The 15,454-nt window shown below is 42.0% G+C and overlaps 4 protein-coding genes across 4 annotated transcripts; 1 reads left to right on the plus strand and 3 right to left on the minus strand.

Annotated features, from left to right (window-relative positions):
- Positions 1-1,393: 1,393 nt before the first annotated feature.
- LOC1279495 (protein abrupt) lies at positions 1,394-3,995 on the minus strand. The gene has a single exon (XM_061661107.1). The coding sequence runs from the start codon at positions 3,718-3,720 to the stop codon at positions 2,125-2,127; it is 1,596 nt and encodes a 531-aa protein (XP_061517091.1). The 5' UTR covers positions 3,721-3,995; the 3' UTR covers positions 1,394-2,124.
- A 135-nt stretch (positions 3,996-4,130) lies between these two features.
- Positions 4,131-5,003, plus strand: LOC1279496 (DNA-directed RNA polymerases I, II, and III subunit RPABC1). Its single transcript, XM_319221.4, has 2 exons — positions 4,131-4,382; positions 4,453-5,003. The coding sequence occupies exons 1-2, from the start codon at positions 4,237-4,239 to the stop codon at positions 4,937-4,939; spliced, it is 633 nt and encodes a 210-aa protein (XP_319221.1). The 5' UTR covers positions 4,131-4,236; the 3' UTR covers positions 4,940-5,003.
- An 8-nt stretch (positions 5,004-5,011) lies between these two features.
- LOC1279497 (large ribosomal subunit protein uL11) lies at positions 5,012-6,272 on the minus strand. The gene is made up of 4 exons (XM_319222.5): positions 6,073-6,272; positions 5,744-5,817; positions 5,480-5,660; positions 5,012-5,341 (listed from the first exon to the last, which is right to left on the minus strand). Exons 1-4 carry the CDS (start codon positions 6,107-6,109, stop codon positions 5,136-5,138), a joined length of 498 nt encoding a protein of 165 aa, XP_319222.2. The 5' UTR covers positions 6,110-6,272; the 3' UTR covers positions 5,012-5,135.
- A 6,293-nt stretch (positions 6,273-12,565) lies between these two features.
- LOC1279498 (mpv17-like protein) lies at positions 12,566-14,116 on the minus strand. The gene is made up of 5 exons (XM_319223.6): positions 13,824-14,116; positions 13,560-13,740; positions 13,345-13,478; positions 13,143-13,274; positions 12,566-13,085 (listed from the first exon to the last, which is right to left on the minus strand). The coding sequence occupies exons 2-5, from the start codon at positions 13,675-13,677 to the stop codon at positions 12,918-12,920; spliced, it is 552 nt and encodes a 183-aa protein (XP_319223.5). The 5' UTR covers positions 13,678-13,740; positions 13,824-14,116; the 3' UTR covers positions 12,566-12,917.
- Positions 14,117-15,454: the final 1,338 nt, after the last annotated feature.

A 15,454-nucleotide genomic window follows, 5' to 3' on the forward strand; every position in this document is an offset into this window, starting at 1 on the left:
TTCAATCATCAACACTCATGACTGAAACGAAATTCAAATCAGATCACGTACACAACTGAGATGATCAGTGACTATACTCAAACAGTTGGAAAATCAATCACATGCTTGGTGACATTTAGTTTAGCACCCAACTTTTGATCACTCACGTGGTCACGACATTGTTGTCGGCGATAATCGCGACATTCTTGGAATATACTTGGCGCGTAGGCTCTAGCAACAAAATGAGCATGCTTTCTCCCTCTATCTGTTTTGATTATCTGTCGGGTCAAACAGAGCGAGAAAACATGCTCATTTTGTTTCTTGGAACCACTCGCACGCAATGCATATCTCCCGTGACCATCGCGATGATCACCGACTGCAAATGTCGCGACCAAGTGATTGAACACGAGTTGGTTGCACACAATGTCACCAAGCATGGGATGGTCGCACCAACTGTTTGAGGCTCGCCTCTGATCTTCGCAGTAGAGCTCGTGACGCTGAGATGATTTTGTTTCAGCCAGAATTTGTCATGACTATGTCAGTGACATTTTGTAAAATTGATCACAGCAAAAAAAGTCGTGATATAGTGACTGACCAAGCGATGGTCGCAAACATGTCATGAGCATGTATTAGTCACACCACTCGTTCTGAGTATCACCTCTGATTGTCACAATTGAGTACGTGACACTGATATGGATTTTGTTTCAGTCAGATTTTTTTATGACATTGATAGTGACATTTTGCAGCACTGACCACACGATTCGATCGTAGTGGCATATGATTTGACCATAGTGGAACGCGATTCAACCGTACTGGCGCGCCATTCTTCCGTGGATGCACGAATTCGATCGTAGTGGCATGCGATTCGAAGCAGGCGGTTTGCGATTCAAACGTAGCTGGAAACAGGTGTATAAAAGGTAATTATTCACTGATTAAACGTAAAATTCTTGTTATTCACGAATATTCGTGAATAAATCCTCAATATTCGTTAAAATCCTTGTTTTCAGCTAATATTCGGTGTTCCTTGTTAGTGGTAAAATCATTCAGCCGTCCGTACCGGCGAACTCGTTCGACGAGAAACATTCGTCGCTCATGAGTGGACAGGGTTGTACCACTAGGTTGCCCAGTACAAAATCTATACGGTTTTCTAATTTTTTATCTAGAGGGCTATGAAATGATCGAAAATGAGCGTCGCGGCGAATCTGTCTGTCAAAGAAATTATAGTGACTTTGGTCCTTATGGACGTCGCGGCGAATGTTCCCAGGAACGAACGAGTTCGCCGGTATGGCTGAATGAGTGGTTATTCCCATCACTACGCCCAACAGAGCTTTTGAAGAACGATCGTACCGTACCGATACTGTAGCAAACGGGAGGGAAGGCAAACATTTTCAGCTTTATCCAATGAGACAATTAGTTGTGTTGTTTTTATTACATTGATGATAAATTTATTTATCTACTTTCATTCACTGTTCACAAAAACGTAAAATATATGCATTGCCTCAATCGGAAAACCGGACAAAACTTCATTGAACTCTAGCTAGATTAGTTCGTTTTTTGCGATTGAGGCACTGCATATATCACGCGATACATTTAGAAGTTAACAGCAAACGAAAACTCTTGCTATAATCACGCACTTATTCTAGTTAAAATGACGTAATGATTAAAATCGTTTTAAAATGGTTTTATCTTTTTTCTTCAGCGAGTACCCAAAGTGTAAATGATGGACTAAATTGTTATCTAAAATAGAAACACTCACGACACGATGGATGATCGCAGTACGCTATATTCAGCCGTACCGGCGAACTCGTTCGACGAGAAACATTCGTCGCTCATGAGTGGGCAGGGTTGTACTACTAGATTGGGCAGAACAAAATCCATACGGTTTTCTAAATTTTGATCTAGAGGGCTATGAAATGAGTGCAAATGAGCGTCGCGGCGAACGTTCCCAGGAACGAACGAGTTCGCCGGTACGGCTGATTGTACCACGAAAGGGTGTGAAAGTGAGCCGAAAACAACAGATAGTCACTTTCAATCTTTACACAGTTTTACAATACATATGTGAAACAAACAAGAAAAGTAATGTTTGCCAGAACACTATCCAAACAACATTCACGGCAAAGTTTACGTCGGACGTGCCGTCGGACCTCATGGTTCATGCTTCAGCTTCATATGCCGCTTGAGGTTGGCAGTGCGCGATAGCACCGCACCGCAGATGCCACATTTGGTGCGGCCGCTATGTATGTGCAGATGCATGTTGAGCGATTTGCAGGTGACAAAGCCTTTGCCGCACACTTTACATTTGTATTTTTTATCCAGCGTCTTTGCAGTGCTGCTGTCGTCCGCCGGGTTCGTCGTTTCCTTCGTAGTGGATCCTTCGTCCGGGAAAATGCCAGCCACGTCCATATCAACGATCTCCATCTCGAAGCTGCTCGGCTCGATGGTTTCGTCCGGTTCCGATCGGTTTGGAATGTTCTCATTCACCAGCTCGAAGCCTTCCGGGTGGGTGTAGGTGCTACTGTCTCCCCCGCTGGTCGTCGCCATACTTTCACCAACATTGATAAACTCAGAAATGTGCAGTTTCACCTCACCGTTGCCCGTGTTTGCCGTGTACGATGTTTCGTGGCTCTGTGGTACCTGCTCGTACATGTCCATTCCACTGTTTGCGGCTTGATTTGCAGTGTTCGTCGTAGTTGACAGCGATGTATAGCTGGTGGATGGCTTAATTTCCACCGCCGCTGTACTGGTCGCTTGCTTAGTTGCTGCTGTTGTTGTGGGTAGCGTTGAGGTATCCTTTTGCTTGGAGACGCGCTCTATTTTTACCGGCCGAGGCATGGATATTACGCTTTCCACCAGGTCTTGCAATGCAGTCGCGGACTGCTGTTTGTTTTGATCGGGCTGGGATGCGGAACCGTGAGCGACGATCGGTTGCCCCAGTGTCGGCATGGTAACGCTGTGGGATGCTTTCAAAACCAGGTTTGGCTGGTGTTGTTCGCGTATCGTCGTTTGTGTTTGCAGTTGTGGTTGCTGCTGTTGCTGCGTAGCCGTTGTGGATGGTTGTGGCTGCTGTAAGTGTGCTTGGGAGTGCGTTTGCTGTTGCTGCTGCTGCTGCTGTGCCTGCGGTACGATGGTATTGCCAAGGGCGGCGGTAATATCGTTGGAGGATTTTAGTAGAATTTTGTTGATCAGTTGCTGTGAAGCAGGCGGCTGCGACTCAATCTTTATCTGCGGTACGATGGTGGAGTTCGAGGGTAGCGTAAAGTATACGGGCTCCGTCGTGATCGTGGCGTTGTTCATGTTGCGTGATTGCGTTTGCAGTATTTGTTGGGCCAGTGAGGAGGTCGGCTGATCCGAGATCGTACTGTGCAGGTGCTGTTCAATGGTGTCGCACGTATCGGCCAGACCGCGGACCGAGAGCAGCTCGGCCGTATGCAGAAAGCTTGGCAAAGACTCCTGCAGCACCACTACCTCACCCTGGTACATGAATTCCACCAGCGAGACCAGATCGGAGTATTTCACATTTTTAAAGATAATGATCGGATGCTGGGATGGGTTCTCCTTGAAGATGTCCTTAAAATAGGAGCTGCACGCGGACAGTACCATCTTGTGGGCGCGTATTCTGCGCCCCTCACAGTATAGCGTCACATCGACGAGATCTTCCTCGTAGCGCAGCGACTCGAACGCTCTGGCAATGTGCGACGAGTAATCGTTCCATCGTAGCGAGAATGATTGTTGACTGGCCATATTCTTCACCAATGGTTCCCCTGTGAGCGGAGGAACGGATACAATCACAACCCACTCCGGTGGTAGTTTCCTTTTTTTTCTTTCGACCTGGGAAGATGCGAAAACAATATTTTGGCAAATGACAAGCGTATCTGCGCGGCGATGTTTTCGATTGTGAGGTGGTTGTTAAGCGTCGTTTTCACAACCGCGATGGCGATGTTTAGATGCACAATAGATCCGCATTTCATAACAAGTACCAATGTTATGAACTGAAGTAAAATAAATGCTATTGATACACAAATTTATTGATTCAAATTATTGATACGGACAAATTAAAGCGTTAGCAAATGCTGTGCGATAGCTTTTCGAGCAGAAACGTTATGTTTCGGCATTAGCTGTCAACTGCATTGTCAAATGTCTTGAAATGACACAACCTCTCCTGTATTCGGTCATGTCAAGAAATTTGTTTGGCCGCCCGAGGTGCGCGTGCTGTATCATTTTGGAAACCGAGAAAAATTACCATCTCTCCAATAAACAATGGATGATGACGCGGAAACTTACAAATTGTGGCGTATCCGGAAGACGGTGATGCAGCTAAGCCACGATCGGGGCTACTTGGTAACGCAGGATGAATTGGATCAAACGCTGGAACAGTTTAAGGAGCAGTTCGGCGACAAGCCCAGGTCTGCCGCATGGTTACAGTTTCCGCCTGCAATCCCACATACAATAACGTGCGTCTCTTGCCTTTTTCAGCGAAAAGCGACCTGCACGATCCGATCTCATCGTACTGGTAGCGCACAATGATGACCCAACCGACCAGATGTTTGTGTTCTTTCCGGACGAACCCAAGATTGGCATCAAAACGATCAAAACGTACTGTACCCGCATGCAGGAGGAAAACATCCACCGCGCTATCGTCGTCGTGCAAGCCGGTATGACCCCATCAGCAAAGCAGTCGCTCGTCGATATGGCACCGAAATACATTCTGGAGCAGTTTCTCGAATCCGAGCTGCTGATCAACATAACCGAGCACGAGCTTGTCCCGGAGCACGTCGTAATGACGCCGGAGGAAAAGCAGGAGCTGCTCGCTCGTTACAAACTGAAGGAAAACATGCTGATGAGGATACAGGCCGGCGATCCGGTCGCACGATACTTTGGACTGAAGCGTGGCCAGGTGGTGAAAATTATTCGACCCTCGGAAACCGCCGGTCGCTACATTTCCTACCGTCTGGTGTGCTGAAATAGATTCGCTAATAAATTGTTCCGTTTCCGTCCTCCCGGGTGGCGGAAGAATTCACAAACTACATTGATATGTGTGTGTGTGTTTTTTTACATATTAATGTTTTATTTAACACGTTCGCCGGTAGATGCATCAGGGAAACCTTGTCAGCACACGATGTTTTTTTTTATACCGACGACGGACAGGACGTGCAGGCTTATTCCGAAGGAATTTCGATGGCACCGCTCGAGATGTCATCGATCACATCGTGAGGGGAGCGCCCATCAATGGTGCAGCCAACGCTCTGTGCAGTTCCTAGCACTTCCTTGCACGTTCCGGCCAACTCACGGGCCATGGATCGCGGTCGCATGACGCGAGCAATGTTGATCACTTCGTCGAAGGTGATGTTGCCATTATGCTTAACTGTAGCACAAACGAGAAGAAAAAAAAAACAAACAAACAGGCACGGAACACGCCGAGCACAAGTTTCTGCATTAATACCACATCACGGCGGGCGTTGGGAGGGGAGATTTTCACTCTTCTCTTCCACATGATACGTACTGTTCTTCACCTTCTTGCGGTCCCGCGGCGGTTCCTTCAGGGCTTTCACAATCAGGGAAGCGGCAGAAGGAACAACCGAAATGGCAGCCTGTCGGTTCTGGATCGTCAGACACACGGTAATCTTCAGACCCTTCCAGTCGCCGGTCGCCTTAGCGATATCGTCACCAATCTTCTTCGGAGACTGTAAGAAACAAATGGTAGGGCATGTAATAATCCGTGCGTACGAAATGTTTACGAGCAGTTGCATGGTAGTGCAGCACTTACCAGACCCAGCGGACCGATCTTCGGGGCGAGGGACGAAGTGGCACCCACTTCTCCACCTACGCATCGCAGGTAAACTGTAAACAGAAACAGGAAAGGAAACAAACTTCACTATTAACGAACTATTTTCAACTACCAATCTGCCAAGCACAACGCGAACTGAGAATAAATCGCTGGCAGGCTTTAACATGCATTTGTCCGGGACGAAAGCGACACGGGTGGGCTGCTGATACGTGGTGCACACAGGACGGGGAATACACACGACATTCAGCACTGTTTTACACCCATTTTCTGTCGCTTTTTCGTGCTGAAAAACAATGCACCACACGTACCGTGCTTAACCTCATTCGGATCGAACTTTGGCGGCATGTTGGAAGGTTTGGAAACGCGGCGAAATCAAAATTATTGAACACTCCAAAAAGTGTGTTCACGCACGGATCGTAAAGATGCCGGAAAGAGAGAGTAGGAGACAGAAACTTTGACAGCTAGCGCAATGCCAAAAGCGAGGTCTGACAGCTACCCTTGTACTTCCGGTACATCCGTCATCATTTTAACCCTTGATAGGGCATTAGGTGCGTTAGTGTGTTCACCTCGCGGATAGATGGCGCTTCATTCCGTACATTTAACCCTGTCACTGGCAACCAAAAACACATCACATTCCAAGCAACCCGGGAAGCCAGCGACTTTGGAGGCTTAAGGCCGGGCTACATTGATCGTACTCGCAAGTGTAATTTTGATTTTCACCAGCGCATCTGGCGGCGGCTGGTGGAAGCTTTTTTTATTCATCGAGGGAATGGTCGTGCCGGATATAAAAAATAAGTAGTTTTTCCATCGTTTTTTGTCATGCAATGCTTGTAGAATATGTGCATCTACCTTTTACAAAACTTTTCTGGTCCAATTTAAGTGAAAAACATGGAAAAATAACATATTTTCTGAAGCGGCTCCAAGTTGTGTGGCAAAATGCTTCGGTCAGCCGCCGCCAGATGCGCTAGTGAAAATCGAAATTACACTTGCGAGTACGGTCAATTTAGCCCGGCCTTTACAAATTTTGAATGCGTTCGATCGATGCAATATTCTGATGAAAATTGAATTTACTGATGCAGTTTCTGTAGCTGTGCATAGATTGTTTTATTTCACTATTATGTTTAAACTAAAGCTGTTTAAAGTTGATAGGATTTTTTTTTGAAAAATGATTGTAAAAACAATTTTTTCGGTACTCTATAAAATGTTCACTACGAAATGGTTCTAAAATTTTCAAGAACTGTATATTACAGGTCTAGCATAAAATTTTCAGAATTTTCGGTGGTTTTCGGAAAAAGGAACTAAAGAGATAAAAAACCCAAGCGCCACAGGTTAAGCTTAAACGACTGTAAAATCGAAAATCGATAGAAAAAAAAACGAAAGCTCTATAGCTTCATTGGTTTGCACAATAGATGGCGTATTACAACTCATCATTATATTACTGTCCTTTTCTTGCAATGTGTTACCATGACTCAAAACCGTGTTAAAGACTCAAGCTCTCTACCTAAACGGAATATAGAAAGACTTCGTTTAGCAGACGGCTGGTGGCGCCATCTGTTGGTCTATACACAACCAATGGGGCTTCCTCGCTTGGAGAGCTTTCTCATTCCCTCTGTATAGGCGTCCCCCGAGTTACGACCCCCTAGAATTACGACGATTCGCAGATACGACGATTTTGATTTTGACAGTTAAAAGTTGTCATTGACAAGAAATTAATGTTTTTTTTGAATATCTGGGCTGATAACCGTTATACACACATTTCCAAAGATTCCACAACTACCCTATCTTGAATTTCTATATTGTTAAATATAATTACATATTACATTCTTTTCTTTTCTTTTTGGCACAACAACCGTTGTCGGTCAAGGCCTGCCTGTACCCACTAGTGAAGTGGGCTTGGCGTTCAGTGACTTAATTGTTACCACAGCAGGATAGTCAATCCTACGTATGCACAGTGGGCAGTTTAGAACAAATTGCGGGATAAAATTATTTTTGCAGAAATTGTTAGTTTTTATCGTTTGTAGTAAAGTATTATGATAGTAAATAACATTTTATTTGTAGTTCGCATCCATACCACCAGGTGGCGCTACATAAAATAGTGTTAAGGCCGGGGGACATTGTCCGTACTCGCTAGTGTAATTTCGATTTTCACTAGCGCATCTGGCGACGGCTGACCGAAGCATTTTGCCAAACAATTTGGAGCCGCTTCAGAAAATATGTTATTTTTCCATATATTTTAATTGATTCCGACCAAAAAAGTTTTGTAAAAAGTAGATGCACATGTCCTGCACACATTGCATCCATTTTCGTGACAAAAAACGATGGAAAACTACTTAATTTTGAGATCCGGTATGACCATTTTCTCGATGACCAAAAAAAGCTTCCACCAGCCGCCACCAGATGCGCAAGTGAAAATCAAAATTACACTTGCGAGTACGCACAGTGTCCCCCGGCCTTTAAGGCCGGGCTACATTGACCGTACTCCTGAGTGTAATTTCGATTTTCACTAGCGCACCTGGCGGCGGCAGGTGGAAGCTTTTTTTGGTCATCGAGAAAATGGTCATACCGGATCTCAAATTTAAGTTGTTTTTTAACCGTTTTTTGATGCGAAAATGGCTGAAATACTTGCACAACATATTCATCTATCAATTACAAAGCTTTTTCAGTACAGTTTAAGGAAAAAATATGGAAAAATAACATATTTTCTGGAGCGGCTCCAAATTGTTTGGCAAAATGCTTCGGTCAGCCGCCGCCAGGTGCGCTAGTGAAAATCGAAATTAAAGGCCGGGCTACATTGATCGTACTCGCAAGCGTAATTTTGATTTTCACTAGCGCATCTGGCGGCGGCTGTTGGAAGCTTTTTTTGGTCATCGAGGGAATGGACCTGCCGGATCTCAAAATTTAGTAGTTTTTCCATCGTTTTCCATTGCAAAAATGGATGCAATGCGTGCAAGACATGTGTATCTACGTTTTACAAAACTTTTCTCCTCCGATTTAAGTAAAAAACATGGAAAATTAACGTATTTTCTGGAGCGGCTCCAAATTGTTTGGCAAAATGCTTCGGTCAGCCGCCACCAGATGCGCTAGTGAAAATCAAAATTACGCGTGCGAGTACGATCAATGTAGCCCGGCCTTAAGGCCGGGCTACATTGATCGTACTCTCTGGTGTAATTTTGATTTTCACTAGCGCATCTGGCGGCGGCTGACCGAAGCATTTTTCCAAACAATTTGGAGCCGCTTCAGAAAATATGTTATTTTTCCATGTTTTTTACCTTAACTGGACAGGAAAAGCTTTGTAATTGATAGATGAATATGTTTTGCAAGTATTTCAGCCGTTTTCGCATCAAAAAACGGTGAAAAAACAACTTAAATTTGAGATCCGGCACGACCATTCCCTTGAAGACCAAAAAAAGCTTCCACCAGCCGCCGCCAGATGCGCTAGTGAAAATCGAAATTACACTACGGAGTACGATCAATGTAGCCCGGCCTTTACACTTGCGAGTACGATGAATGTAGCCCGGCCTTAATGAAGATTAAATAAATAATAATAATAATAATATATAAACAAAACATAAAGGCCGGGCTACATTGATCGTACTCGCAAGCGTAATTTTGATTTTCACTAGCGCACCTGGCGGCGGCTGGTGGAAGCTTTTTTTGGTCGTCGAGGGAATGGTCGTGCCGGATCTCAAATTTAAGTTATTTTTCTATCGTTTTTTGCCATGAAAATGGATGCAATGCTTATAGGACATGTGCGTCTACCTTTTACAAAACTTTTCTTGTCCAAATTAGGTTAATAACATGGAAAAATTACATATTTTCTAAAGCGGCTCCAAATTGTTTGGAAAAATGCTTCGGTCAGCCGCCGCCAGGTGCGCTAGTGAAAATTAAAATTACACCAGAGAGTACGATCAATGTAGCCCGGCCTTAATAATTTTGAATAAGATAATTTTTTCTGCTTTGTATAGGACAATTGTAGCTAATTCTCGTCACTTTTACTCACAGGTAGTGCAAATATTAAAAATTTACATACACAACTTAGGTGGATGCTATTACAAGCTCCTGACGTCTAGTTCACTTTTCTAAAGACATGAATAAAGGCATTTAAATAATTAGATAGAGCAGGTGCATTGAAATAAAGTACTTCCCAAATTCGTAATGAGCACATATTGTTTGTCTTTGAATATTCATCCAATACCTTTCCAAGTGCTGTACTGCCTTCAGAAAGGGGAAATAAAACTAAAAATCCTTCTTGGTTTTACAACTATCTGAAAAAATCAAAATTGCACGATAGCTACAAACTAAGTATTTACTTCATTTGTAAAGTTAAACCCTGTCTTTGTTTTAGTGCGTGTAGCTACTGATATTGAACTGGTTAACGAATCAGAGAAATACAGCTCATTATACAAATTGTCCTTCTGGATGCATTTTCTTTCTTGCAAAATATTCTTTGTAGCATCTCCCCTCTATCCTTATATTTAGTTTGTCATGAGTTTTGGGAGTTTCTTCTCCCAAAACGCCAATAGATGCTGGTGCATTCATAACGTTTTCCTGTTATGCGTATAATTTAAGAATTACTTTCCTTAAGGCCGGGCTACATTGATCGTACTCGCAAGCGTAATTTTGATTTTCACTAGCGCACCTGGCGGCGGCTGAACAAAGCATTTTGCCAAACAATTTGGAGCCGCTCCAGAAAATTTGTTATTTTTCCATGTTTTTTATCTTAACTGGACTGGAAAAGCTTTGTAATTGATAGATGAATATGTTGTGCAAGTATTTCAGCCGTTTTCGCATCAAAAAACGGTGAAAAAACAACTTAAATTTGAGATCCGGCACGACCATTCCCCCGACGACCAAAAAAGCTTCCACCAGCCGCCACCAGATGCGCTAGTGAATATAAAAATTACACTTGCGAGTACGATCAATGTAGCCCGGCCTTTATATCCTTCTATAATCTGCAGTAGGACCAAAAGGTATTTGGTTCTGATTTGCTTCATTATATTTAATGATAAAGTTAGGTTAGAATAGAAATTTACATATAAGATAAGTACATGAGCTGAAACTAAGATACACAGCTTCGTAATTGAAATGAAAGTTGATCAAAAGAACGTAGAATATATTTTTGTAGAATACACGAAATACGGTACACTAGGCACCTATGGAGCCGCCTAGTTACGCATGTGTCTGTTTTTAGAAAAAGTTGATGTGAAAAAACTTCAATAAAATTCACGTTCGCAAACTTTCGCAGAATATTTCTTCACAGATTGATAGTATATATATTACACTATGATGTGACATATATGAGACAACGCCACTCTACGCCACTTTTAAGGCCGGGCTACATTGATCGTACTCGCAAGCGTAATTTTGATTTTCACTAGCGCATCTGGCGGCAGCTGACCGAAGCATTTTGCTAAACAACTTGAAGCCGCTTCAGAAAATATGTTATTTTTCCTTGTTTTTACTATAACTGGACTGGAAAAGCTATGCAATTGATAGATGAATATGTTGTTCACGTATTTCAGCCATTTTCGCATCGAAATACGGTGAAAAAACAACTTAAATTTGAGATCCGGCACGACCATTACCTTGATGACCAAAAAAAGCTTCCACCAGCCGCCACCAGATGCGCTAGTGAAAATCGAAATTACACTACGGAGTACGATCAATGTAGCCCGGCCTTTATAATGGCATCAAGTCAAAAATTTAAATTATGAAAATTTTCAGGAGGTTTCTTCAGTTATTATCGTATATTTTTGCATATAATTAACTTAGCTCAAAATTTATTATGTGTTTATAAAGCTGACTTAATATCCTTTATAAAATGTCTAAATTTATCAAAATCGGTTCATATTTGAAAAAGTTACAAAAGTTTAAAGTTTTCCAAAAAAGTGAAGATTTTTCTGCGTTTTTTAACAAATCTCGACTTTGAGAGGTGTTTTCTAGAGAACCAGAACAGATAAAGAGCTCATATTTGGTATTTTTCTTAGTTTAACCCTTAGTATTAATACCTATTATTTGGAATTGCGCTATTACAAAGTTGATTTTTTGAATTTCATCCTGGCAAATGCCCATTGTGGTATGGGGGCACGGTCTATTCGGGGCTTGAACCCATGACGGACATGTTGTTAAGTCGTTCGAGTTGACGACTGTACCACCAGACCGGCCCAACATATTACACATTACATTATCGAACATTATTTTAAATAAAATACACGATATCATAAATTGCAACTATTCAACTTCGGTTATGAACTTTATATTCATAGATATTCGACATACGCCTTACTTACGCCCTGACTTACGCCTTGCTTTGGGACATTTTTTCGGTCCCAAAATACAGTCGTATCTCGGAGGACACCTGTACTATCATAGGGTTTCGCATTGAAGTTATGCATCACTAGAACTAGAACGGCGATACGATTGTTAAAATACTAAACTCCAGAGTTAACAATTAGAACTGGATCAAGTGAGATTCGAGTAATGATCGTGCCGTTGATACCCACGTGTCTGACCCACACAGTCATTCTTATAGATTTTTGCTCGTAATGTTTGAAGGGTATATAGGCCATGATTAGATGAAGCTAGGTGAAACACATTGTGAGAAAAGGACAGCTATATAATGATGAGTTGTAATACGCCATCTATTGAGCAAACCAATAAGGCTGTGGAACTTTCGTTTTTTTCTATGGATATTTGATTTTCCAGTCATTTAAGCCTAATATGTGGCGCTGTGGTTGGAGGAACTGTCGTATAAAAAGAATCTAAATTGTACAAAATACTCATTTAGTTATAACTACGACATTGATGTTTCCTAGTTAACGTGACTTATCGTTGATATTTTATTTTGAAATATATAGATTATACATAGTAGAATAATATCCGAATAAGATTACAAATTACAAAAACTAGTTACTATTACATGGATTTCGCGCACACTACAATGATTTGATGTCTGATTGATCAGTACTTCTTTTTGACGTTACTATCTACTCGTTACTGGTAGTTTAAAGAAATACTGCACTTGTTTTACCAAGTAAACGAAGAATCAACCTTTAACTCGACCCTCGTTCAGCATTGTATGAATCGGTGCAATGGCTTTGTATCTACCATTTGAGATAATGTAAAATAGCTCCTGCCATTACAGAGCATTACATTATTTTACGAAAATACCGGCTTCGAGTTCCTTTTGCTCTTTTTGTTTCATGTAAGCTAAAAATATGGTCCACAGTAGACTACACATACTGACGAAAGGTACGCGATTTTTTTCTGGAACCACGGAAAAGTTGAATGTTTGTATGAAAGGCCAGATACACAGTGCGACCTGTAATGCAAAAGCACAATGTTTAAAACATGTATTTTCTTCCTATCTTCAGCTCACCTTGTAAGTAGGAAACAGCTTCACTCGTACTTCGTTTAGTGACTCCTCCACAGTTTTTGACTCCAGTAGGCTCATGCTGAAGTAGAACGCAGTCATTGCCATCGGTGTATAGCTGATTTGCTCCGTCAAAGCCTACGAATGAGTAACACAATCGCGCACCTTTAGACGTACGTGGTGTACAAATGTAACGAAGCGCACTAACCTTGGCAACGGCTGATTTTAGATTTTGGTTTGGCCACATGATCGAGGCTACCCGTATCCAACAGTACAACGATGGGGCGACAATGAATCCACCGTAGAAGAAAAATCGCCAACACTTCTTCCAATCGATTTCATCTGTGGAATATTGCAAGCGTTACATCCATACTCAGTCACCTTCGGGGTTCAGGGTTACTTCGTTAAGTAATGAACGCTTACCAAGCTTTTTGCCGGAGAGTTTTTGTTGAATGAAACATCCCGTTGGCCATAGAAAACTGTACGTAATCATGCCTCGTACTACAGGGTAACGCTTAATCCATTGCGCAAATGCAGACATTTGTTTGGTTTGTTTTGCACACACACACACACACACACAGACACGAGTAAAACGATCGATCACCTAAAATACGCGCCAATGTATTTAGTAAAAATGGTGTCCACTTTATTATCATGATATACACAAAACATTGCATTTTTACTTACGAACAAACAGGTAATACTTTCACTCGTTTGTGGTACATCTATTCACACTTCCCGCACCGGACAGCGACACGAGCATTATGAGCATCAGCTGAGGTACACCGCGCCGACGACTGCCCAAACGTGCCATGAACTTAGACATTGAAAACGATCTTTTTGGCAATGTTCCGCACATGCGAGCACAGAACGATTGACGACAGAAACCTGTACACAGATACACCGCACTAACCTGACCGGAAAGACTCGTTCAACGTGTAAATGAAGGATCTACCCTTCGGATGTTGGTTGCTACGAATGTGCCGTGCGTATGTGGTTGTGAATTGTTTGTAACGTTTTTGATGACGTATGTAGTGTTGTGAGGAAGCAAAAAAAAACGTAGTACGTAGGTATAAAAATAAACGTGATATGAGAGAGAGACCAACCCGTGTGTACGGAACGTGTGCGGTGTTTCAATTTTACATCGATCTTGCGTGGGGTTTCTGTGACATGCTTCAGCTGTGTTTTATTTTGTAGTAAATGTGTTGCAAAAATAACGAACAATTTGCAGCTGTATCGTTCCCTTGGAAGATAATTCTGCGACAACCGAAGATACGTTCCTTGATGACGTGTAGTTTGGTGATCGTTCACATTGTATCGGCTTTGTGAAGTTAACGACAGTGAGACAACCACGTGCACAAAACGTGAAGCACGTGCACCACCATTTGTGCATTTGTACAACATTGAGTATAGCTGATGATGCCACTGGTGGAAAATGTATACATTTCGTGCCGAGTCATCAATCTAGTGTTGATCCACTCACTAAAGCCGATCGGTTCGTTGGCTGTGATATTATGTGGTAATTTGAGTCTCTATATACTTTTAAGCCAATTTCGAAAGTTTGTTGAAATTATACATTTTATGGTGTTGGATCCCAGTTACCACAGGAATATTGGAGTAATATGGAGAATGTTAAAACATAGCAGTCATTGGCAGGGTATGAAAGCAACTCGTTTTGCACCTCGTGGGATATAAAAGTAGGGTAAATGTACGAATATTGGGCAGGTTAGTGCAGCAGTTTCACTTAAACAGCTTGTACACTTACAATTTTTATTACTTTTCATGAAAGTGACGTTATTTTGAACGATAAACTATCGTATTGTGTTGTGCTATTTTTTATTTGCCGATTTAAATGTATTTTTTATAGATATTCGTGAAAATGCAAACACTATTTTTGTTCCTATTTTCGGCAGTTTCGACATACAGTCAGTCCAAAAAGTATTCGTCTAGCTGAACATTTTACAGAACAAGGCGAATTATGGCCACAATACGTATGGAGCAATAAAAGTAATGATGACGTTTGATAAAGGGACCATCAATACACACGTTTTGCTAAAAAATATGCATTTAAGTAGTGCAATAGCAAACAAAACAAATAAAAAACAAAAAAAAGTCGTTTGATGGGTGCGCAAAAAGTATTCGTCCATTTAGTTTTTTAATCATTTACGCTGGCCAAGCACTACGTTAGACGTGACGAAATTTATTATTATCAATCAGCTAGTTACTTCTATCTAAATTAATGCATTTCTGTTGTTTCAATTGCACTTCAAGCGGTCAGAGAGGCATTAAAGGCGGGGGAGATAAATGAATGGAGCATG

The sequence above is a fragment of the Anopheles gambiae genome, chromosome 3, assembly GCF_943734735.2.
Source record: "Anopheles gambiae chromosome 3, idAnoGambNW_F1_1, whole genome shotgun sequence".
NCBI classification, from domain to species: domain Eukaryota; kingdom Metazoa; phylum Arthropoda; class Insecta; order Diptera; family Culicidae; genus Anopheles; species Anopheles gambiae.